We start from the raw sequence: 27,321 nt of genomic DNA, 5'->3' as shown, positions 1-27,321 counted from the left end.
GAAGTAGCTTGAACCTTACAGCTGATCGAATAGGTCATCAATCCTCGGTAATGGATACTTGTTCTTCACCGTTGCCTTATTCAGCTCTCGGTAGTCTATATACATTCTCATACTTCCGTCCTTCTTCTTCATGAATAACATTGGAGCTCCCCAAGGTGATGAACTAGGTCGAATGAAACCGTTGTCCAAAAGCTCCTGAAGTTGCGTCATAAGCTCCTTCATCTCCGTCGTTGCTAATCGGTAAGGTGCCTTCGCTATCGGTGTTGTTCCTGGTAACAAGTCTATACGAAACTCCACTTGCCTATCAGGTGGTAATCCGGGAAGATCTTCGGGAAAGACTTCTGGATAATCACACACAACCGGTATATTCTGCACCTCTTTCTTCTCCTTCTTAGCATCGATTACGAATGCCAAGTATGATTCACATCCTTTGGACAAACATTTCCTGGCTTTCATTAGGGAGATGATTCCAGAATTCACTCTGCGTTTGTCCCCGTACACCATAAATGATTCCTTTCTAGGAGGGTTTACCCTTACTATCTTCTTTCGGCATTGAATCTCAGCATCGTTGGCGCTAAGCCAATCCATACCCAAAACGATGTCGAAACTGTTTAACTCTATGGGTAATAGCTCCTCGTGGAATTTGTTTCCGTTTAGGTCAATGACAATGTTCCTAATACGATTACTAACATGTACGAATTTGCCACTGGCAACTTCTACAATCAGGGCATTATCAAGTTTTTGTACCGGCAATGCTAATTTCCCACCAAATTTATGCGACACAAAGGAGTAGTTGGCTCCGGAATCAAATACTATATTTGCAAGCAAACCATTTACAAGAAAGGTACCTGGAGCGATGTCTGCTGCCTCCTTCGCAGCCTCGAGCGTCATCTGGAAGGCTCTCGCCTTCGGCTTCGGTGGTATGTTGGGTCTTCTTACCTCCTTCTTCTTCGGGCAGTCCTTCAAAATGTGCCCTTCCTCATTACAACCATAACAGGCCTTCTGGATGAGGGTGCATTCATTGGCATAGTGCCCAGGCTTTCCGCATTTGAAACAAGTGACCCCTCCGTCACACTTCCCAGAGTGCTTCTTCTTACACTTGTCACACCACTTTGCTTCTGATCCTCCTCCTCTCGAACTAGGCTTCGAGAATCTACTCTTCTTGTTGGAATTCGAGGATCCATCGAACTTCCGTTTCTCACCAACCTCATCCCTTTCCAGACCTCTTTCCTTTTGTTGGGTCTCCACATTCTTAGCTGCTCGAACGGCTGATTTCAGAGTGGTTGCCATCTTGATTGTTGGGCCAAAGTCAGTCGGCAGTCCGTTTGCGAACTTCTCAATTTTGGAAAGTTTGGTTTGCACTAGGTACGCAAACAAATTCATCTTTTCCGTGAATGCAACAGCATAGTCATCGATACTCATTCTCCCCTTCTTCAAATTTTGGAACTCATTGTTCAGATCAATCAGATCTATCTCTGAACAATATTGCGCCTTCAGTTGTTCCAAGAACTCATCCCATGACATTTTCAGAGCTTCTCCTCGCGGCATTGTATATGCCAATAGCTTCCACCAGCTCAAGACTCCAGTTTTCAATTGCCTCACAACGAAGACAGTCTTCTGCTTCTCGCTGCAGTCGCAGCTCTCAAACACCATCTCCATCTCGGAGATCCAATCCATAATCTCAACAGGCTTTGGGCTTCCTGAGAGACTTGGTGGTTTCGCACCCAAGAAATTTGTGTACATCCGCCCATCCTTGTTTTTTCTCCCTTCTGGGCCATCCCTTTTCTCACCTTGAGTCCCTACTTGACTCACTTGGCGGCTGTAGTTACCTTCCTCAGATTGCTCGGGAATTGGCTCGGTCGGCTCAACATGTATGGTAGGTTCGTCCCTATTTTCGTGGAGCATCTGTCTCATTTCTTCCCTTTGTTCAGCTAGCATAGCCCGAATCATAGCTTCAACTCCAGCCATGGTGACTGGCTTAGGTGCAACTTCTTCTACAACAGGTATTTGCTGAACCACTGGGGGTTGGTTTCTATTCCCATTAGCGTTTACGTTTCCGCTACGGGTCCTTGCCATCTTCATCTATACACCGAATAAGGTGAATTTAGATCTTTATTTAGGATAGACGTTTAAATCATCCTTATCATTCCGAAACGTTTACATGCTAGTTCTAATATCGTAGTCGTACGTTTAGAATCCTAAACACATAAGGTTCCCAGATCCGGTAGGCAACAGACCATAGATCCGAACAAATAACAGCATATAATGCACAAAGCATTTAGCACATAAAAGCATTTTAGGCACAATTCCTAAAATAAGCTAGTGCTCACACCTCACAATTATCGCTTAGCATTCTAAGTTTAAGTCTAGAAAATCCTACAAATTCCTAGTTCGCTTAAAGTAATGCTCTGATACCAACTGTGACATCCCCATTTTCACGGCCAGAAAAGACCGATTTTGTTTATGATTTGTTTAAAAATCAGAGTAACATTTTAAATGAAAGTGTTGCGGAATTTGTCCCAAAACAAAATATGATAAAGATTTATCAAAAGCATTTCCAAGGAAATGTATTTCATTAAAAGACTTGGGATGTCATGTTTGATATAGATCAAAATCATAAACAGTACAATATAAGCCTTACTACATTATTTCGTATCTATAGGCCTATATCCGTAATCCCTCATCCCAAAACATCACATCTATGTTCATGCGCCACTACCTGTAATACAAGAAACTGAGTGGGTCAGGCTGGGGAGCATGGTGAGCACATAGGGTTTTCAACCCACAATAAATAAGTTTATTAACTTCATCAATCAACAATAACCCGATTACCCATTCTGGTTATCCTCACTACGTCCCTAAACACCTATAATAAGGGACCTAGCCTAAGGATCATCATCGGGATGGACACTGCTGCTAAGGGGATTCCTCAACAATAAATGTCCTAAAGGCAACCATGTGGGGGATGGAGTACACCGATGAACACATCATTCACAAACACCTACAGGTTGCGAGCCTGCTAGCGTTCCACTGGACTGTCTAGAAGAGTCCGTGGTCGTCATCCATACTCCGCTAGATGACAGAATCAACAACATCAACATCGAGGCCTCTCATCATTTTATCACACATCACCTATTACATCTACCCATGTTTTACCCCCAACATTTTCGTAGATATAAAATACATATACAGTTTAAATCATTGAAAACATGTATAAAAACATTCATCCAGCATAGATAGCAAGTATTCAGATAATATGCACACATAGCCCGTAATTTATATAAAATACTTCATATCTATGTGTAAGCTGAAAGTAACTATGCACTCACCTGAAAGGTGGTGACTTAGCACTCGGACAGCGCTTCGATACTCTTAAAATAATTTTTCCTTCGATAAAACCTAGTATCAATACCACTAGGGTTTAGTCTAACGTCAACCGCGATAAATTAATAGTCTGACTATTATTATTATTATATAAGCGTTAAATAACACTCAATATAACTCATAATAATAGCCCAAATAATTATTTTAAGGACCTTATAACATTACTATAATTATTTGAAAGCTATATTAAAAATTGCGTAAGCGTAGCTCACTTACAGCGGATTTTAAAGAAAACCGGAACTTTATTTGGAGCAGTGTTTCGAAACCGAAAGACTCTTTTTCTTGGGACTCCGGGAGCCTCGGGGCTTCCTTCGGGAGCTAGGGGTTTATCTAGGGTTTAGGGGTTGTTTGGGGTCTTAGAGAGAGAAAGAAACTAGAGAGAGAGTGATTTTTGGAGTGAAAAATGAAGCTGCCTCGGCCCCACTTTTATAGCCTACGAGGCCTCGGTACGTTGGGCGTACCTCAGACCTACGCGGGGCGTAGTCATCGGATAAGGTTGCCAGCAAGCCTCCAACTATCTTACACTCGGAGCAAATCAGAGCGAGGGTACGCGGGGCGTACAGACTTCGGACGCTGGGCGTAATGCGAGGCGACGTGTCCTTCATCCGAAGCGAGCTGATCAGCAAGCGACGGTCAGGATTGAGCCACGTCATCGATCGAGCAACAGATTTCGCAAATTGCATTCTCGACTTCTAAAAATCATAACTTTCGCATACGAGCTCCGTTTTCGATGTTCTTTATATCCACGCGAACGTGGGAACATACTATACAACTTTCGTTTAGACTCCGTCGGCTAGTTTTGTCTCTATTTTAAAAGTTATATTATTAGCAGGCTGAGACAAGATTGGTCCGTTAAATTCTCATAACTTCTTCATCTGACGTCCGTTTTCGCCCATCTTTTTCTCGTTATGATACTCTTAACGAGATCTTCGATTCTCATTTAGGTCGTGTCGGCTAAAAATCGCTCGATCTAATATTCGAATTTCGGGTTGTACACTGCTAATCCGAAACTTCGAAAAATCATAACTTCTTCATACGAAGTCAAATTTGGGCGTTCTTTTTATCGATGTTCTTAGTTTAACATATTCGACGACTTTCGTTTAGATCGCTAAGGCTAAATCTCGCTCTATCGGAAATTCACTATTTACGCTTCCCGGTATCGTGCCGGTTCCGTCGTGAAACTTCTACGGGTCATAACTTCTTCGTTATAACTCGGATTTCGGCATTCCTTATATCCCCGGAATCCTTGTTTCGACCACTACAACTTTATGTAAAGATATCAGACTTATCTCACACTTTAATTTTGACGCTTATTTTTATTCTTTATTAATTATACATTTATAATTAAATAATAAGTACATAAATACACATAATTCACATAATACTCAAATATTTCATCTTTATTACTTCAAAAAGAGTTACAATAGTTGACCTAGACTATTACATTGCCAAAAATACTTAGACCTGAAACTCGGGCATTACACTAAGATTGATTATTTAGTCGTAGATACCATATATCAGAGATTGATGAATCAATCACGAATACTATTTGGAAAGAAAATTATTAGGGACTGAAATCCAGTCTTGGAGACTAACCGCTTTTGGATTTTAATATAAATCATTAGGGAGTGATTTTTTTAGTCTTTGATAAATGTTATTTAGTCATATATACCATATATGACTACCATCACCACCATTACCATCACCGCCACTGCCACCACCATCACTCACCACCATGACCATTTGCACCACCACCGCCGCCTCCCCCACCAACCGCTACTACTACCATCACCACTACCCCTGCTTTGCTACCAGCTGCCACTACCAGCCGACACTAGCACCACCACCGCCGCCGCCATCACTGCCACCCACCAGCACCTGAGGGTCTTATCCCTAATTTTAGTTGTTCTAGCCCAATTTATTTTAAATACGTGTTTTTCAATTGAAAGTTGTTGGGAGCATAACCGCTACTCCTCTAGACGTGTACTCGTCTATAGGAATGGATGTATGTGGGTGGATGGATGGATGTGGGATTCATGATACTCTAGGGTAAGCTAGAGTATTTGTGTGAGTTTGTAGGTTGGTTGGGGGTAACTATTTTTTTCAAATATTCAAATACAAATAAAAGTACATTCTACGTATGACCAACAAACGGAACCAAAAAATTAAAAAATAACTAGCTGAGTATGAAATAATGAAAAAAAATTATAACCAAAATCAAAACAATTTAAAACAAGTTAAAGAAAATTGAAATAAAAAAATAATTATAAAAAGGAAAGGATATACTTTCTTGTGGATCGTATAACAAACATAATCACTTCCCAGAATTAAGGATGATAGATTTATGGTATGAAATACAAGCTAAGATTTCTCGTATTTTCATGTTCTGATTTTGCAAGTATTTTCATCCTCCAAATCACCTCCACTCTACCTCTTGAAAGTTTTCTCCTTGGATCGAAATACATGGTAAGATTTTTCGTATTTTCATGTTCTGATTTTGCAAGTATTTTCATCTTCTTTTTTTTATTTTTCCGTGGAAATATTTCTCATGAACAGTAATTATGTGATTTTAACAAGTCATGGCGGTTCAGAAATCTTAAAGAACACAAAAATAACTCTATAAGAATATTGCACACCAGGTGTTTGTAGAAATGCCTGAAAGAGAACTTGATGTCAAATTCTTCAAGAACACAAAAATAATTTATGAGTTCGTTATTTGTGTTACTTGATTTTAACATGTAGTATGAGTTATCTAAGAATTACTAAAATTTGTTTTATTTTTGTCATATAAAAGCATTCTCACATAGTTTTATTCTTACATAATTCAATTTCATGACAGTTATTCTCATAGAATGAATGAAGTACATGATGATCAATGACCCGAAGGTTGGATGAATGTGTGTGGGATAGACATGAACAATCCTCAATGGTCACCGATCTTCCACAAAAATGCACTACTCATTGTCATATTTTGTTAGATTAATCTATAATAGAATGATAAGAGTATATTTAATAGTATATTTCAATAGAATAATCTACATATTATATTTGTTTGTTATTAGGGAGTGTTTCATTATTACAGAATAAAATATAAAGTTTTTTATTTTTTCGAAGATGTGATAGAAAAAATTTAACTTGTATCTAAAAATTTGTTTATTCTGCGAAAAGTAAGTCTCTTTATCAGTTTATGGCTTGCATTTTCATAGAATATCATTATAAAAAGAATGTCATTCTGACAGAATAAAACCGGGTATGATTAAAAATTATGTTAGAATTATTTAAACAAATCAATTTTAAAAAAAATCAAAATTCAAAAATTAAGATAATCAAAGATCCACTAAAATCTGAAAATTTGTTTTTTTAAATTTGGGCTTCCTAATTTTAAGGCAATTCAAATGTACAATATTACCCTTCTTTTAATTAAATGGCATTATTCTATTTTTCTTTTATTTAATAATAGAGGTAAATCACTTTCTTAAAATAAGTAAAATGATTGGCCCACGATCATTCATACAATCACACAATAATTAGTTAAAATAGAATAACATAAGCCTATACACACACACACACACACACATATATATATATATATATATATATATATATATATATATATATATATATATATATATATATATATATATAGGGAAGAGTTATATGGAAAATGAATGATTAGGGCAATATATATTTGAACCAATGAAAACATGACAACACATCACTTCTACAATAACTTCCACAATACATTACTTGTGAAAAAAGAAATGGACACGTGTCATTTGATTATTGGTTTCGGTAGATGTTGCCCTAGTTATTTGTTTTCCATAGAACTCATTCCTATATATATATATATATATATATATATATATATATATATATATATATATATATAATAAAAATACATAAACGATTAAATCAAGTAAAAATCACATAATTCATCTAACACATATATCAAAGAATACAAATAATAGGTGCATATAGCATTTAACATCTAGATACTTTATATCTATGTGTAAGCTGAAAGTAACTATGCACTCACTTGCTAAAGTGGATGACTGAAAGTTGGGCAACGCTTCGCTTCGACACTTAGCCTTTCTTTTGATGTGACATAGGTTCAATTATTAGTAAGTCTTAGTTTATTATTTTGTATGGCTAATGATAGTCTAAATTCCTTAACAATCCAAATGTCTACATCAAGATCTATCAAGTAAGGAGCAACCGGGTAAGATCATATTGTATGTAGTGTCTGTTTGGTATACAAAGTAAACTGTTCGGAAATCCCACTTTGAACACCTCACTAAATCTAGCTTAGAGATCATCCTTGTAAATAGATCAATCAGTATAATGACTTGGAATCACTGATAAATCTTATTTATGGATTCATAACAACGACTATGAATATAAATATAAATTACATTAAAATAATGTTGAGTGTAATTTAACTTATAGAAATTTCCTTGACAAAAGTCCAGAAATTGCACTGACAGAACTCCAGCCTGATAACTATTAGTCATCGGGCTCTCAGGGACCTGAGGGCTTGCCAAAACACCCTAAATACTAAAGATTTTTCGGACCAAATGCAGAAAGATTCGAGAGAGATGGGTGGAAAAGGTGAGGAGAAAGAATGAGGGTGTTGTCGTCTATTTACATGTATTTTTTGAGAAAAGCACACCACATAAGACAGTTGTGCGTCGCGCCCAATCGTGGTCAACACTCCTCCTCCAGGCGACATGCATGTGGCGATTAGTGAGTGTCTCGAATTGGTATTAGGAGCAGGTACGAGCTGGAACTTTAAAAATTCATATCTCTCTCATACAAGCTTCATTTTCGATGTTATCTATATCCACGCGTATGTATTTTCGAGTACTAAAACTTTTATTTAGGACACCATCAACTAATTCTCAGTCGATCTTAAATTTAACAGTCTACGAAGATTACACTAAAAAGGATTGTGTAAAATTCATAACTTCTTCATATGAACTCTGTTTTCGCCTGTCTTTATATTGACGAACTCCTTATCACAAGATCTTTAATTCTCGTTCAGATTGTTTCGGCTAAAAATCAACTGATGTAAAATTCAATTTGTATGCTAACACAATTACGTTAAAATTTTGAAAAATCATAACTTCCTTATATGATGTCAGATTTAGACGTTCTTTATATGCACGTTCTCGGTTTTACAATCACTACAACTTTCGTTTAGATTGTTTATGCTAATAAGCGACCTATCTAAAATTCACTTTTTACGATGCACTCTGTCATATCGGGTTGAACACGAAACTTCAAGTAATCATAACTTTTTTCATACGACGTCAGATTTAGGCAGTCCTTATATCCTTAAAATCCTCATTATGATTACATCAACTTTCATCAAGGCTATTTATCCTAATTAATATTTAATTTTAATATTTTTTCGCTCTTATTTATTAAGTTTTCGTCTAATATTATATACATATAATATAAGCACACAAATCACATAGATTCAAACAATTTCCTTTTATTTATTCATCAGATCAAATGATTATAATTGTGGACCGACGTCGATTACATATTCTAATAAAGCCTAACGAGAAATGTAGGTTACAAATTACCCCCATTCCTCAGTCATTTGTGTTTGTCTTCATAACAATAGCCAAAAATTATTGGATGATGGATTATTTGGGGTGAGGAAAAGAGAAGACTAAAAATGACAAAGTGCCATTAGCCAATCTATAATACCTTCTAATCATCCATTGTTCATAGATCTCATCATTTATTCCATAACTTATAAGATCCCTATCACCATCATTATCATCTCTATGGATAGAAAATGGATCAATTGGTTGCCCTAGTGCTAAGTTGCATTGTATAATTCATCAATTTGGAACATGAATTGAAAGTTTTTGTGTGTAACAATCATATAACTGATCAAAAATGAATTCGTAGAAGACTTAGGGAAAGATAAGCTCCCTGATTAGTATCGATTTGCACAAACGATTTTGCTTGATTTCATCTCATGTGATCTTGCCTTAGGTGGTTTCGAAGGGTTCATTGACAAAGTGTCTAAACAGGTTGAGGCACAGAGCTGACACTCTTTAGAATTCTACCATCAGTAATAGAGTTAATAGAGTCGGTGAGAGTGTCTGAATATCAGACGGAGAAAGATGAAGTCTTTAATAGCTCTTGGATTTCTACCCTATGGATTTATTTTGCATTTTCTTTAGCAAGCCCCTTAGAGAAAGGCGGTGATCTTCCAACGTTATTTCGGTGAAGGAAAGGATAGGGTGGCTATGGTGATGAAGATGAATACATGATTAAGGGAATGGGTATCTGATTAGGGTTTTAAGGGGTGAGGGTTGATGTGGTGTGATATTTTTATATTTTTACATTAAAGTTAATTAAAATAAATATAAAGGATATAAAAATTATTTTATATAGGTGAGAGATGAACCATAAAAAAAAATTAAAACCACAAGAACCATGCATGCTACGAGGAAAACAAAGAAAGATAAGAACAAGAATTAATCTAAAAAAACCATATAGACTGTTTATTTCATTTTGTCTAGTTACTATTAATATGTTACAATGTAAAACTTCAACTTTTTATTATTTATTTGCGGTTAATTTTATTGAATTAATGATTATGTTCTATTCATAAGTCAATACTAAAAACTCTAAAATAAGTTCTACTCATTCGTCAATACAATGGAGGATAGTTTTTTTGTATATTTATATTGACCAATCAATATGTATTAAGTGTTCAATATATCATAACACTTTAAACATTTAATCCCTTTACAATGATCATATTTATTTTTAACCCTAGTTATATTTTAGTTTTAAATATTTTTCATTTATTTAACTATTTAATTATTTCTGTCATAGTTTTTCATTTGTAAAATGTTTATATATTAATTTTTAATAATAAACTTAATTTAAAATATTTAAGATTAAAATACAATATGTTTAAAAAACGACAAACTAAATGAAGAAGTTGTATTAAACATTTTAGAAAGACGAAGATCAATAAGTTAAATTCATTAAAAAAAACTAAATAAAAAGCTTAACTATTGGAGGGGTCACTTAATTAGAGGTCAAAATAATTATAACAATGAAGTGACAAAAATATTAAGTTATAATTTAAGTTTACAATTAAAAATGCTATAAAGGTAAATATATTTAACCCATATGGTTGTTTTGGCCTTCCTACAACCTAAAGGTAAATATGTTTAACCCATATGGTTGTTTTGGTTGATCAGGTTTGATCAAAGTGGAAACCTATGCATTAATTTTAGTTAAAATTTTATACAGCGTTTAATGGGTTTTTAAATCATTTTGAATCCATTAATTCTCAACGCTTTATCGGTGACAATCACATTTCTTGGTCTTTTTAAAAGACAATCTACTATGTTCCAGTAACGTTTAATCTAATGTGCATGCCGAATGTCGAAGAGTAGCCAATGTCGTGAATTCGAAAGCTATTGCTAGAGCCTAGAGCTACTGTATTCCAATAACGTGAGCACATCAACAAACAAAACATATTGAACTTTACTTTCACTTTGTTCAAAGAAAAAAAGTAGCCAAAATACAAGTTTGGGTATTACACGTGCTTTCTCAAGATCAACATGCTGTCATCTTTACAAAAGTTCTCCCAAGAATTTCATTTGATGATTTACGCAACAGTTTAAACACCTCGGAGGGGGTTTATTAGATATACATATTAGCATCCTTATTATAGAACAATCACCTTCTACACAAGTAGATTGCAATTAGAATAAAAATAAATTATATTCCTTATCACATAACATTTATAAATGTCACATGATGAATGAAAATGAGGGGATTGATTCAAAATCTATTAATCAAAAAGAAATAACTCTTTTCAAGGGGAAAAAGTAGTAGGTGAACAAAGATCTAGAGGCCTTGTTCAACGAGATAATCTCCAAGCCCCTCAACAACCTTGTTGCATTGTCCAGGAGCCACAGGCTCATCATACAGCCCAAACACCATTGCTTGACCAGTTTTCTTGATGCATATGCCTCCAGCTCCCTGACAAATCATCAAACAATTTCTTAATTCTTGAAATTGAATTGTTTTTCAAAATCGTGTTTTCCATTGAAGGAATTACCTTCTTTCCACGGATGACTGCTCCAGGCTCCCCCTGGATCACCATGTACTTTGTGCCCGCAATGAATAGACCTGTTGGAGCAAGGTGACCTGGTTCATCGAAATCTTTCCCAATAGCAGTCACCTCCTCAGGCTTCAACTGCACATTTCATCATATTTAAATCCTTATCAACAGAAAATGATTATAATCATCCAGATCAATGGCGTACAGCTCAAAACACATAATCATGAACGAATCACGATCGAAAATATAAGATTTACGGGATACAGATGTGAGATACCTGGGGGAAAGCAGAGCTCTTAGCCCAAACACTACCGTCGGCACCAATGATGGCTGCGGAGATGAGATGGTGACCAGTACCTTCGATATCACACATCAAATGATCATCCACATATGATTGCCACGACATTTTCAAGTTCTTTCGACTGCGTGCTACGATTCTTCGATTTGTTTGTGGAATTGACGATTGAAAGCTGAGATCTAAATTGAAATGAATTAGGTTTATATACAGATGGAGGAGAAGAAGAGAAATTTACGCTTGATTGGAGAGCAATGTTCTCTCTATCGTTCGTTTCATACGTCCATTGAATCGCCGCCATTCCCGCCTGCTTGCCTTTCTTTTAGGATCCCTTCGTATATACATTCCTTTCTTCTGCCAATTTATATTGAATTTTAAATTATTAAAAATATTTCTTTTTTATTTTTTGGTAAGTTAATTTTGCTTTTATTATTATTATTATTATTATTATTATTATTGTTATTATTGTTATTATTATTATCTTAGTTATGAATAAATTACACGAATGGTCCCTATGGTTCAGGGTAATTTGTACTTTTAGTTCTTAACTTAATTTTTTAACTTGAAAGGTCCTTACTGTTTGTTTTTGTTATATGTTTGATCCCTTTTTTTTTTACCTAAAAAGATTATTTTTCCTTTGGTTTTCTAATTTATTTAAATAAACACACCCCCAACCCCACACCCTCACCTTACATTACATACCTCATCATTTTTCCCTATTTAAATAATAGTATTTTTAGGTAAGATAGGGACCAATTGCGTAACAAAAACAAACTGTAGGGACCAAACGTATAAAAAACAAACAGTAGGGACCTTCCAAGTTAAAAAATAAGTTATGGACCAAACGTGCAAATTACCCAAAACCATAAGGACCATTCATGTAATTTACTCCTTAGTTATATTACATGTTTGGTACGAAGCGTTTGACAAACACTCTGTTTCGAACAATGTTTTAAAAACCGGTTTGAACCGGCTGGTCGAACCGGTTAGACCGGGAACCGGGGAAATGAGCGGTTCAACTATCACCAGTTTTATGTATATTTCTGAATCGGATCGAACCGACTGGTTTTTACAAAAATCCGGTTGAACCGCTTCAATTAAACCGGTTGAACCGGTTAAATTAAATAAAAACACATGGATATGAAACCATTTACATAATAAACTTTAGCATTTTTTTTCACATTTATTAAAAAATTTCTTAATAAAAACAAATGATAAATGTTATGAAGTTTTTTTATACGTTTATATTCATTTAGGACTTTGTTTTCTTTTTTAATGCATGTGGATTGATGTAAAACTTACGGCTATGAGTTATTTTAATGTATTTAGATTTTGATCTACAACTTGTTTTCATGTGTATTTTAATGTTTGCACTTGTGGACATCAAATTATTTATTTGTGTATATTTATGTGTAGGAAAATATGAAAAAAAAAATGAAAATTATAAAAACCGGTTTATTCAGCGGTCGAACCGGAAACCGTTCACCATACCGGTTCAACTAAAAACCCGATTTTTAAAATATTAATTTCGAACAAAAACCTCATTTGACACTATAAACTTTTAACGTTTAATTTAAATGAAACACTACAAATCTAAAAGGGTAAAAGCTATTTCACGTAGTTTTTAACAAAAACACTGCCAACTACTAGTTTTCTACTAACTGTTATCTGTTACCAGCTAGTTTTGCCAAACATACCCATATATACTCGTATTGAAAATGCCTTAGAGAATTTAAGAGAATTTTGATATTTTTTGTTTACTAAGTTATTAGTCTGTAACATTTTCATCAACTATTTCTTTTAGTGTTTAGAATGGATAAAATAAAAAAGAAATTTTGTATATATTTTTCTTTAAACTTATAATATAATATTTGTCCAATCTAATTTTTAAATATCATAATTATCATTTTAAATATTTAAAAATATAATATTTATGTAATTCTGTTTTTTAACAATTCTTAATAATTTATAATTAGTTTTAATTTTTTTTGAATCATTATAATTATAAAAATATTAAAATTGACCTTATTGTCGGTACTTCTTAGAGGGTGTTCGTTTGTTCATCTAAAAAATATTTTTTAACTTATTGACTTCTTGAAATGTTGTCTTCTAAACATCATCATCCCGAGTTCTCATCTTATGGTAGCCTAAACGCAGATCAATCTTGGAAAACCAAGATATACCATGTAGTTGGTCGAACAACTTATTGATCCTCGGAAGTGGATAACAGTCCTTCAGTATTATCTTGTTCATCCCCCGATAGTTGATGCATATCCTGTGGAAGTCATCATTCTTCTTCACAAACAGTATTGATGTTCCCCAGGGTGAACTACTCGGCCTGATAAACCCCTTGTCTAATAGCTCCTGTAATTGTGTAGACAACCCCTACATCTTAGGTGGTGCTAGTCGATAAGGTGCCTTGGCTATCAGAGCCACACGTGGTACCAAGTCAATCCGAAACTCCACTTGCTTTTCCTGAGGCAATCCATACAAATCCTCAGGAAATACATTAGGATACGATTGACACATCATCAATAGTCTTCTTCCCCTCTTCTCCAACATCCAACACATCGACCACAAACCCGAAACAACCCTGATGTAGATATCTCCTAGCTCTCGCGGCTGAATAAAGAGTTGGTACACGTTGAGTCCCCTCATTGTGAATAAATAGTTATCCACCACTTGGGGTTCAAACTTGAACTAGCTAGTGCCTGCAGTCAATCATCCCTCCATTGGGGATCAACCAATCCATACCTACGATAACATTTCTCTCACGTAAAAGGTATAAGAACCAAATAAATCGGATACCGCTCACGAAATAACTCCAGCACAAACCCTAATGACCCCGTGATACACATATTGGACGATCATCGATAGCCTCTACCTCTAGCGGGTAATCAGTCTCTCCAGGAGTGTCACCAAACCTCTTGTTGAGAGCAAGAGATACAAATGATTAGGTGGTGCCAGAATAAAAAAGGACCATGGCTGAAACACCATTCACTAGGAACGTCCCTAAATAGCAACATACATAATTTTCATAATATATTAATAAATCAATTAATTCAATTTATTACCCAAACAATAAATCAACCTTTATCTCTCTCTAAAATAATCATGTACAGTTGCTAGGTTTGAGGGCAACCCAAAAGAACTATGCTACTATCAATTCAAGTATATACCAATTATAGTTATGGACTTAAATACCTAATCCAACAATATTAATTAGAAATTATATTATCTAATTAATAATTAATTAGAAATTAATTGGAATTAATTTTGGGATGAATCAGATTAATTAAAAGTGCAGGGTATGTTTGGTTATTTATTAAAACTTGAGGAAAGAAGCCCAAGGACATCATTGGATGAGGTGGAGGAAATCACTTGGGCAAGCCCAAGGAGTTTCGTCCAAGCCCCTTGAGTGAGGGTGTGACAACCCAAAGCTTATTCCGTTATATTACCCCATTTCCGTTAACGGAATATTCCATTTTATAAAAGTTCCGTTAATTTGAGGTCGGCAAATAAATAAATGTTTTATTTATTTATTTATATCTTATGTCGTTATCGTCATGATAAAATAAATAAAGACAATTAACTTACATTTCCATTTGATTGGAAAAAGTTAATTTTTATTACGACCATTTAACCCGGGTAAAAAGTTTAAACCTCGTTAAACACTAGTATCGGGTAGTCGTATACCGGGTGCAACACTTAGGGCATATATATAGGGAGTTGAATACTCCATAGGACCCTTTTACCACCCTAAACCCACTTCTTCTCTCTACTCTCTCTCATCAAGCTCGATTTCGCCTCAAATCCGCGAGTTTCCGCCTCCAAATCGTAAGTTCTTGCACCTTAGCTTGTTTTACAACCCATTGCATGTCATTATAGCTCAAAAATCGTCCAAGAAGGCAAGGAGTAAGGAGTTTACGGCCCAAGAACACTCTAGGGCTGTAAACCCCTAAAATGATGCCAAACTTTCCCTAAAACTCCTCCTTAAGGTTGGAAACTAATTTAGGATTATGCCTAGAAGTGTTTGAACCTCAAAAAAACAATTTTTAGAGCATAAAAGAGGGTTTACGGCCCAAGCACATGCTTAGGCCATAAACACCCTCTAACCATGCAAAAATGCCCAAAAACACTTCCAAATCATGTTTAAGCTTGAGATATGACTTAGGGAATTTCCATTTCGAGTTTGGAACAATTAAACATCATCATTTGAGGGGAAAACTAGAGTTTATGGCCCAAGCATATGCTTAGACCGTAAACTCCCCCAAACCATGTCAAATGAGAGTTTAAGTCCCCTAAATGGCCCTATACCTTCACTAGAAATTGTTGGGGTTGAAACAAGGACCTTAAAATCAAAGATTGGAGGGTGCACAAGAGTTCACGGCCTAAGCCATGGGGCTTACGACCGTAAACTCCCAAGGAGTGGCCTTTGGGCCGTGAAATCCAAGGGAGTAAGCTCTTGGACCCTTAGACACCCCTTTGGCCTTGTATAATTCCCTAGAACCACTTCTAAATCCATATGAGACTTGAAAGATATCAAAAACACTCCTCCCATGAGTTTACGGCCGTAAACTCATGGGGGATGTGGCCTCCCAACCATGAACTCACATAAAGTGAGTTTTAGGAGAGTAAACTCCTTATCCAAGCCATTCACACCCTTAAATGTTACCCGGGACACCCCTAGCACTTAATCAAAGTGTTTTCCGCACCTTAGGATGCGTATGCTTGTTTAATTAGTATTATAATTACTAATTGTATGTAAACATATGTTAATAGGTCACTAAGTGTACGTGTTCAAGTCTTTACTTGACACCGGGCACCCAACCGACACCTTCGTCGGATCCACTTACAACAGGTGAGTTCATACCCCTGAATGAACCTTTTTAAATGTTTTTACATGTTTTATGGGGGGGGGGGGAATACAAGTTAAACATGCCAGTTATCATATCAATCACATGTGATTGATAACCCGCATGCACAAGGATTTGTTACACTGTCAACTGTTTTACCAAGAATGATACTGTAAATGGTTTTCCTAAAATGTTTTCACTTGTTCAAAGCTCTTCTCAAATTGTTTCTCGCGCTGCATGTTTTATTTCAAATTCCGTTACAGCAACATTATAAACAAAGGTTTTATGTACTTAAAATGTTTTATCAAAGTTCATTTAAAACTTATTTTACAAAAGAATACCAAGATGTAATTTTCTCAAGTATAAAGGTTTTCCCAAGTTTTTCATCAAAGTTTTCTCCCATGTTTTTATACTTCTACTTGATTAAGATACTACTGCTTCACTTCTACTTAGTTTAAACTCCTACTTAATAACGCTTTCACTTCGTGATACACTTATACTTGTTAACGCTTCTACTTCACTTATACTTGTTAATGCTCCTACTTCACAATACGCTTATACTTCACGATACGCTTATACTTCACGATACGCTTATACTTCACGATAAGCTCCTACTTGTTAACACTTATACTTTGGGAAACAGTTCTACTTCGTTAAACACTTAAACTTCGTTAAATGCTTCTACTTAGTTAAATGTATGCATGTGCTTGTATATATATATATATATATATATATATATATATATATATATAAGTAATGTTTAAAGGACTTAGGAAGGCTTGTTCGCCCTATTTCCTTTTCTTTGTTGAGATGTATTCTGGTGGGATCGGATGTCCGTCCGAAGGTCGTTTGATCATTAGTTATATATTATGTATACAAGCATAGACATATAGGTTTACATTAGTCAGTTCAGTTGTGAGTCTCTATCATTAGTCTAGTATTTTACATCAGATCTCACTATACGAGATACATCTTCAGTACACGGCCTTCTCCGTTGTCTAGTTGGTAACCAGAGTCTCTTGTAGGGAGAGCGGACATTGTGTGTATAGATCTATACGGGATTGACACCCCCACACCCTGACTGCTAGCTACAGTCCACAGCCTACCAAGCCAAGGGGTGACAAATGTCATACTTACACAGACGCTTGCAGGTCGTCTAGTTCTCTAGTGTCTATCAGTATGGTTACGAGTATATCGGGGTTACCTTATAATTCATGGTCTTAAAGTAACGAGTTTTTAACACTGTATTCACTGTTTTAGACCGTGCTACCTGTATCTTTCATTTGATACTGTCTAGGGTCTGTATTCACTGTTTTAGACCATGCTAGTTGTATCTTTCATTTGATACTGTCTAGGGTCTGTATTCTCTATTTTAGACCTTACTGATGGGTTTTATGCATAAGAAACAATCCTATGTGCTCATACAAACCCTAATGCTTGGATCTAGGTTTCTCTATTGCACATGCTTTGAATCCAAGACTAATAAACTTGGATCTAACATATTGTAAACTGAATTAGGGTTTATAGAATTACCTTTGATTGTTATATAGCAATAACAATCAATTCCTTGCTTGGATTGGCTTTAGAAAGCTTAGTGCCTCAAGTGCTGCACCTCTAATGGAGTCACAAACACCATATACAACTTGGATGAAGAGGAGAAGAAAAGAGGCTGCCCAAAAATGACTAGAAACCCTAGAGAATCAGTTCCCCACGTTTTTGGGGCCTAAGGGGTCCTTTATATACTTGTGTGGGCTGCTAGGGTTTCATTCAAAACTATAATGGACAACTTAAACTCTAAGAAGCCCATGGAACCTTCTGGATAAGGCCATGGACGAAAATATGATGGGCTCCCATCATAATTTCGTTCACCCCTTGTTCCTTTAGCATTCCTTAGCCCAATAACTCAATTATCCAATAATTGCAGTCCAGTCCCCTAAATTTAATTAATCTCTTATAGCCACAAAATTAATTCTTAATTAATTCTTGACTAATATTAATCAAAAAATATGATTTCTTTTTTAATATATTATTCTCATAATATATTAATAAATCATATTTAAACCTCTCTCTCCTTAATTCATCATACATATTGCTATGGTGAAGGCAACCCAAAAGGACCATGCTCATAATCGGGTCAAGTACATACCGAAATAGTTATGGACTTAGACACTAATCCAACAGTCTCCCACTTGGATAAGTCTAATAACTATTTTCCGTATGACTTCAGAACCTGATCAGCAATCGTAGCTTTCAAAAACCGCTGTCAACTCTGATCTTATCAGATAGCGTGTCCTCTAGATAAGGGATTATATATTCCTCCATTCTCAAGATATCATATAGACAAAAGACATGAATTTCAATCATTCTCTCCATACTGTTTCCCGACTTCCGATTTATGACGACAGATAACAGACTACAATTGAACACATCAACTTAGTCCCGGCTTGGCCAAGCGCTTAGGTGTCATCACCAAATCATCGAGAGGCCCACAAATATCGCTTTTATCCTACTTTGGGTAAAAGGAATGGATAAACTTCGACTCATATGCTCGCTTGCATTCACTCATCGAATCACACACAACAATAAGTTTTATAACACCAAGTTACTGGTGCATTTACTTATTATCAATGCGCAACCAACCAGCAAATAGCAACTCACACGTCTCGGTTTCAAAAATATACAATATTATCGTCTCACTAATCACTCGTGACAAATCCATGAAGTGATCCAAGTGAGTGTGGGTTTAATCCAATACTCTAATCTTATCAAAGCATTCATGAACTCTGCAGCAAACTTGTGCCATGTCTAAACACTTCAGACAATCTACATACAGATTCATGACAGTCTTCCTTCATACTTACTTCCAACGTATGACCGACTGTGGAGGTTCGAATAACCCAGTTATTCTGGAAGTCAAAACATGCAAACTGAAACATAACAATAATACTTAATCCTATATGGCCCCAAAATTGTGAGAGTAAATAAAACACTTCTATTTATCCACCATATTGATTACTCATTATTTATCATTTAATGTTTCGGATAATCAACTCATTACTTGAATTACAACAACAATTGTCCCATGCTCTAAGCATGCACACTTTGTTTCCTATGGTCCATGCTTTGTGAAATAGATCAATTGAAAACTTTTCCAATGATTCTCATTTCACAATTCCTTAATCCCTATAGTTAGTGTAAGAACACAAGGTTCTTGTCACTACTAGAATACGCTAGATTCTAACATTTTATGCAATGATCCTTTCGTAAAGTCATAGCACAAAAGTCACCAAGACTTGGCTAATGAAGTTACAAAGTACTTTCTTAGAAATTGTTACAAGACATATCCATAGACGTGAAGTTTCACATTCAAAGTACATTCCTTTGAACATTCTTCATGCATAAAAGTTTCTAATCTAGACATAGATTCTCAATATCCAACACCCAATATGGAAACATTTCCTCATCTGCCTTATGACAACTTATTCTTAATAGAATCTTATCTATTCATAATAATGTCAATATGATCCATCCAATACCATACTTCCAACTACTCACAAGCGACCAATCCTCAGCGAACTTTGGATCGTCCTTTGATAGTTGTTTAATTATTTTAGTCAAAACCAATTCTAGTCCTTTTTCCATTTTAATGCGCTAGACATTTGGAAAAAATTTAGAATGGTAAAATATTATAGTATTTGCAATCTATCCTATACCCGAAGCGTATGGGACACGATGCATAATGTCTTACATAAAGATATGATACTTTATCAATCTTCTGCCATAATATTTTATGTCTCACATTCTCACAATTCGAACTATGAAGAGAGATGCCGTAATCATAATCAAAATTTGAGAACACACTATGTATCCTTTGACTAAATTTATTAAATTTTCTCAATCTAAGCTTTAGATTTTGAAACGAAGTATAATATTCTCTCCCTTAATTATAGCGAAACAACTTTTAAACCCATACAACTTTGCAAATTGAATCTTTGTTTTTCTATAATTAATATTGCTAACTTGCAATACTCGCCATAATAATCATACAATCATAACACTTACGCTCCCACTATCATGATGATTATTATCATATAAGCATAACACTTATGCTCCCACTAGCTTTGACATGTATTCAGAAAACAAATGAACTTCCAGAAAACAATGCCTATTGAATTTCTGAAATTCATATTTCTAATACCAGATGCTTCGATAAACCTTTATCTAAGCTTCTTATACACCTTTGCCTTAGATAGTTCATATGTGTGTTTAAACAATTTAGAACTTATGTTACTAAGTTCCAAATGTTCAAACTAATTGCCAAATCTCACAATTCAAACTATGGAAAGGGATGCCGTAACCATAATCGAATTTGAGAATACAATTTTCACAATTGCTATCTTCTTAACATCTATCTTAGCGAAAGAATTTCCTCACTGTCATTTTCATGAAGGAGGGAATCTTATGACACTTAGATTTTATGGTGATGAGTTCCTATCCATGTGAGTTTGCCAAAACCAAGCTTACGACAAATCCAAACTCATATGGATTGATCTTTCTTAATCTTTATTTCTTGCCTTATGGCAACACGAGTGCCCACCATGTCTTCCAAGTAGTTTAGTAACTTGTCCTTACATATCAATGTACTTTCGATCGACTAAGGCGCTAGTATGCATTCAAATGAGAACTCATAGAACTCACATACTTAATTGGAATGGCACAGAAACAAAATAATGTCAGCACGATAGGTTGTAAACCTTAAGTCGTGTGCTAGTGATGATCGATAAGGTTTATTCTTGATTTGTTCTTGAAACCTTTCAAGACCATTAAGACTCCCACTGACTCCTTGACATATAAGATTCTCTTGTCAGGAAACATTTCTTGACAAAGCAAATATTCAAGAGTTAGTGTAGTTCTTATCAAGAACACTTCACATAATTGGTCCTAGTTGGTCTCTATCTTATCCAAGACAGCACAACTTACCAATCTCAAATGTGCAAGAATAAGAAAACTTTTCCAAATTCCACATTTGATGAGTGTTATAAACCTACTTAAGACTTTTTACTAAATGTCACAATCTTAACTCTAAGACTTGATATTGGAACGAAGTATGATTGACTTCTTGACTTAACCATTTATACAATTCTTGTTCCTCTTCTTAGATATGCAAATGCACTAAGACTCACTTAGAGGATCAATTGAGACATGGTTCTTAATCATTAAGACTTATCATAAAACACAATAAAAGGTACTCTCCCTTCTTCTTAGAATAGAGAAACTTTTATCTTTCTGCCTACTTGATTCTTCTTTATTCGTTCTACTATTCATTGAAACTCTTTCAATCAACTCAGAATTACACTTAATCTTATAAGTATAATCATATTTACTAAACTTTAGTAAATCATGATGAATATCTTTGTCACTTTTGTGGTGGACTTGATCAACGCACAACCTAGTGCACTTGATCTCCTAGTCCTTCAATCGACACTTTGTCAAAGAATTAGTCTAAGTTTCCCAAATGTGAAAGTTTTTTCATTCATCATATAATACACATTGCATGATTCCAAGTTTCTGTCCAATTGAAACTTGGGCGATGAGAAACTCTCCCTATTTGGTAAACTTTTGACATTTCCACAAATAACATAATTAAGAATCAAACCCATTGTTGCTAATATAGAAACATTCAAACATCAATTTTTTTCATACATGCCATTGCAAGGATAAATAAATAAGATAAAATCAAAATTCATTTTATTGCGGAAAAAATTTGTCCTTACAATGCAATTCAATTGAAAAACTATGTTATTACATATTTCTTAACAATCTATTCTAACTCCAAGTAGTAGCTCAAGAATCCATTCTTCAAGTAATGCGATCGAAATCCATTTCTTCACGATTAGATTCAGCTCACTTCTTCCCTCAAGCTTCCTCTCTTTTCTTCGATCCTACAAAACATCAAAATGTAATCTTATCACATCATGTATTAAGAATCTAGAATAAGAACTCAAAAGAGTTAGATAATGGATTTTACCTGAAGTAGAGCCATACGTCTTGACTCTCCCATCTCTTAGATCTCTCAGGTAGTTAGGGAAGCTTCGTCTCCAATGCCCATTCTCTTAGCAATAAAAGCAAATGGACTCCTTTGGCACAGCACATCGGACAATCATAGACTTAGTTCTTTCTAGACTTCCAATGTTGCCAGTGTCCATTGAAGTTTGGGAGTTTGATTCACCAGACAAATTTGCTTGACCAGCACGCCAAATCATTGCTGATTCAGCAGCTATAAGCAAATAGGTGAGATTAATGAGGGTCACATCGTGATCCATCATATAGTACTCTTTAATGAACTCACTATATGATTCAGGAAGTGACTGAAGAACCCAGTCAGCAGCCAACTCGCTTGAAATCTTGACTCCCAACATGCTTAACCTATCAATGTGTGATTTCATCCCTAGGATGTGAGCACACACAGGTTTCCCATCTTCGTGTTTACTTGCCAAAAGGGCTTGAGTGAGCTTGAACTTTTCAAGCCATTGAACTTCTGGGTCAGGGAGAACAATTGGAGGAGGTGGAGGAAGTGAAGCATGACTCTCATTTCCTTGATCGTATCTCGGAACGTCATCTTCATTTGGAAAGCTTGTTCTAAAGGATTTAGGAAGACCATTGTAAGATTCAGACATCTAGAAAATGGGAAAAAAATTCAAGTTAAGTTGATTGAGTCCTTAATAAAACACCCAAATGAGTTATTAAGGCTAGGATCCAACACAATACTCTACAACCTAGAAGAGGGATGCCGTAATCTAGTTGCAGAATATTTGAAGGTAGGTAAATGATGATTTACCAATTTCCACCATGAAAAACGAAAAGGAAGATTAAGTTTTAAATGAATTGAAACTCCTAGATCTTTTGAGATTCATTGAACTTTTCAATGGCACGTTTAATCTCGATTATGCCCTACTATTTGTGACTGGGATGCCGAGGATCACAAATAAGGTGTGAATAACCATACGAATCACGTGGTGCACCCAATGCTACAATCACCTAATCAATGTGCCGGTTAGCCACACACGCTCCATTGATCTATGACAAACATCGAGTCACCCTTCGCCACCAATGTCATCCCCAAATTAGTGTGCCGGTTAACCACACACGCTCCACTAATGTTTTACAAGGGTACGAAGTGTAATTCTATGGATTGGCATACAATTTCACATTTTTCCTAAAGTAACTATGATTTGGGAATTTGAAAAAGCATTTAGTTACTTTGTACTTCATTATACTTATAATGGAAGGTTTCTGTCCTATCCTACCCGTTCGGCTAACGACCATCCACTAGTCAAGAGTGCGGTGGGTAAGAGTGGATACCCATTCAATCGCCATTTTATAGGCAATTTCCTTAAACACCCCTTATAGACCGACTTCGTGAATGAGGCCTACTAACGGTAAGACTGACTGTTTACTCATACATATATAATATTAGACTTTTAATGTTATATATTGTATAGGGTGTATTTTACACCTGTAAAATACTAGGTGGTTTAATTTAGTAAATTATACCTTTTAATTTAAATGTAAACCAAAACTTTATGGATTTATTAAATCACTTTTACTAATACACTTTAATTAATTAACAAACCATAAGGGTGTGATTCGAACTTTTCAAATTACTAGGGTTTTAGAATTTAACATTTCAAAATTAAACTTATAATCAACTTTAAATTCCAAAACTTGAGGGCAAGTTTTGAAACATTTCAAAACATTAGGGATCGAATAACAAATAATTCAAATTAAACAATTAATTTCATAATTATCTATCTTTGACCTAATCTTATTTTAATCATTAGATAATTACCAAATAACTTTAAATAATCCATATTTATCACATAAACAACCAATATTTAAAAGATTTGAAATTATCTATTGTTTTGGCAAGGATAAACATTTAATTAAGATAAAATTCGGATTTTAGCTTCATAAAACAATTTAAGCATCAAATCTAAGTCAAAAAAGCAGTTAAATCCCGAAATACCCTCTGCCTGACGCACTGACTTGCCGAGTCAGACCTGGACTCGCCGAGTAGGGCCAACTCGCTGAGTCCAGATACTGACTCGCCGAGTTGTGTCGGGCAGAGGCCAAAAATTCGATTTTTAGCAAACAAAACAGTTAAGCATCACATACAACTGAAACCAATCAAGGCTCTGATACCACTGATGGGTTTTATGCATAAGAAACAATCCTATGTGCTCATACAAACCCTAATGCTTGGATCTAGGTTTCTCTATTGCACATGCTTTGAATCCAAGACTAATAAACTTGGATCTAACATATTGTAAACTGAATTAGGGTTTATAGAATTACCTTTGATTGTTATATAGCAATAACAATCAATTCCTTGCTTGGATTGGCTTTAGAAAGCTTAGTGCCTCAAGTGCTGCACCTCTAATGGAGTCACAAACACCATATACAACTTGGATGAAGAGGAGAAGAAAAGAGGCTGCCCAAAAACGACTAGAAAACCTAGAGAATCAGTTCCCCCATGTGTTTGGGGCCTAAGGGGTCCTTTATATACTTGTGTGGGCTGCTAGGGTTTCAGTCAAAACCCTAATGGACAGCTTAAACTCTAAGCAGCCCATGGAACCTTCTGGATAAGGCCATGGACGAAAATATGATGGGCTCCCATCATAATTTCGTTCACCCCTTGTTCCTTTAGCATTCCTTAGCCTAATAACTCAATTATCTAATAATTGCAGTCCAGTCCCCTAAATTTAATTAATCTCTTTTAGCCACAAAATTAATTCTTAATTAATTCTTGACTAATATTAATCAAACAATATGATTTCTCCTTTAATATATTATTCTCATAATATATTAATAAATCATATTTAAACCTCTCTCTCCTTAATTCATCCTACATATTGCTATGGTGAAGGCAACCCAAAAGGACCATGCTCATAATCGGGTCAAGTACATACCAAAATAGTTATGGACTTAGACACTAATCTAACACTTACTAGCTGTATCATTCATTTGATACCGTCTGGGGTATGTGTCTCCTTTTGTTAGACTGAGCCAGACATGTCGTTCAGTCGATACTCTCCTGGAGTCTATGATTCCTTTTGCCTTAGTCAGCAGTCCTCACTGCCGAGGCATATGTTATTTTCCCTGATATTCTCCTACTTTCTTTAAAATCAAATCTCGTATTTTGATAATGATAGTGTTTAAGGGAAAACTAACTTTTTACAACATAACTCTGTCCAGTCTTGCTAGAAGACTGCTTTTAATTAGAAAATATAGGATTTTCTGGAAAGGACTCTAATACACTGTAGACTCTAAAACTACTACTTTTGTAAAGTTATTTCGAACTTACACAAATGACACTAAATACTTATGAACTCGCCAGCATTTATAAAAATGTTGATACCCGCTTTCAAATAACTTGTATTCTCATGTCAGCAATAGACAGGTACATCCCCGGAGCTTTTGATGAAGACTGTTTAGTACCAAGCTGCACTTATACTATTACTTGTATTACTTTGACGTTCTATATAATGTAAACCATGTAAAATTATTACTATTAATGCAATGGTTGTTGTACTTTGATTACTATACTGCATATGGTGTGATACTTGACATGACGTCATCCACCCCAGAATGTTTCCGCCGTTCCGGTTTTGGGGTGTGACAGAGGGGATGTGCTGCTTAGTCACCAAGCAAAGGGATTTAGGGTTTCCTCCTTAACAGGCCATAACCCTTCACAATTTCATGCAATTATCCTCATTAGATGTTTTGGGAGAAATTATTCTCCTCTTTCCTCTCATCCTTTTGCTTGTGTTGGGTGTGATCCCATTAGAGGCACGATAATTATGGTACTTGCTTCCAAAGGATCAACAAGAAGGTTTATTTGTTATCTGCTACAATAACAATCAAGGTATCTAATCATAACCCTATTTTGGTATTTTTCGAAAATAGCCGAGTGTTCTTAGGATTTCCTTTTGATGTTCATAGTTATAGATTCAATTGAGAAAACATAAATCTTTATTAGGGTTGCATGCATACTTAAGAGCTTAAGTTTATTTGTTTTGCATAAAACCCATCACACCAACCACGAGATCTGTCCTTTAGAAGACAGGATGCAAATATGACCCTTGACCCCTCGGGGAAGAAGCTAGTCCAAAAGGAATTCGCGATGTACACCAACCATCACCTGCTAACAATGGGGTCCTTCTTCCCGAAGAACTTAGGAGCCCCATAATAATGAAACTCTCAAAAGGCCAGATAGCGTGCACCCACCATAGTCACATTCTCAATACGGAATGTGCCCATTCGCTCATCCAACATCTCCATAATGACCTCCTTGATCGTACCAAAGAGCACAAGAGTTTTCTCTAGAACACTGCGACTGATCTCCGACGAAATGAACTCTCACATCTGATCATCCAAGAGTCTGACCGTAGAGCCCAAACCCAATCCATCACTATAACCTAAACTACCTCGATTGACCACCATACTGAAAATAAATAATACAAACCATCAGAAAACACTTGTAGAATTTCCACACTCTGCAAGTTCCTTAGTATGGATCATGTGCTTTCAGTAGTACATGCCCAACACTACCTTCACGTCTATCTGTACTTTCCTCAAGGACCACCCTGAATCCTCTAAGTTACTCCCTTGCTACTAAA

The 27,321-nt window shown here is 35.5% G+C and overlaps 1 protein-coding gene across 3 annotated transcripts; it reads right to left on the bottom strand.

The window, feature by feature from the left end:
* Positions 1 to 10,996: 10,996 nt before the first annotated feature.
* Positions 10,997 to 12,118, bottom strand: LOC111918383 (profilin). Of its 3 annotated transcripts, none has more exons than XM_023914057.3 (4): positions 12,068 to 12,118; positions 11,769 to 11,961; positions 11,489 to 11,626; positions 10,997 to 11,409 (listed from the first exon to the last, which is right to left on the bottom strand). In XM_023914057.3, the coding sequence occupies exons 1-4, from the start codon at positions 12,085 to 12,087 to the stop codon at positions 11,275 to 11,277; spliced, it is 486 nt and encodes a 161-aa protein (XP_023769825.1). In that variant the 5' UTR covers positions 12,088 to 12,118; the 3' UTR covers positions 10,997 to 11,274. The 3 variants fall into 3 exon arrangements, with proteins under 3 accessions (XP_023769825.1, XP_023769826.1, XP_023769824.2); XM_023914058.3 differs by having other exon boundaries at positions 11,769 to 11,968; positions 12,025 to 12,117; XM_023914056.3 differs by having other exon boundaries at positions 12,025 to 12,116.
* Between the last annotated feature and the right edge of the window lie 15,203 nt (positions 12,119 to 27,321).

This window comes from Lactuca sativa, chromosome 8, assembly GCF_002870075.4.
Source record: "Lactuca sativa cultivar Salinas chromosome 8, Lsat_Salinas_v11, whole genome shotgun sequence".
NCBI lineage: Eukaryota > Viridiplantae > Streptophyta > Magnoliopsida > Asterales > Asteraceae > Lactuca > Lactuca sativa.
Note: the sequence above shows the minus strand (reverse complement) of the source record. Positions and strands in the feature narration are given on the sequence as shown.

Coding starts and splice junctions, on each gene's coding strand:
- LOC111918383 (XM_023914056.3), bottom strand. CDS start 12,065: ATGAAACGAACGATAGAGAGAACATTGCTCTCCAATCAAGC. Junction 11,627..11,768: donor AGAGCTCTGCTTTCCCCCAG/GTATCTCACATC, acceptor TGAAATGTGCAG/TTGAAGCCTGAGGAGGTGAC. Junction 11,410..11,488: donor CAGTCATCCGTGGAAAGAAG/GTAATTCCTTCA, acceptor ATGATTTGTCAG/GGAGCTGGAGGCATATGCAT.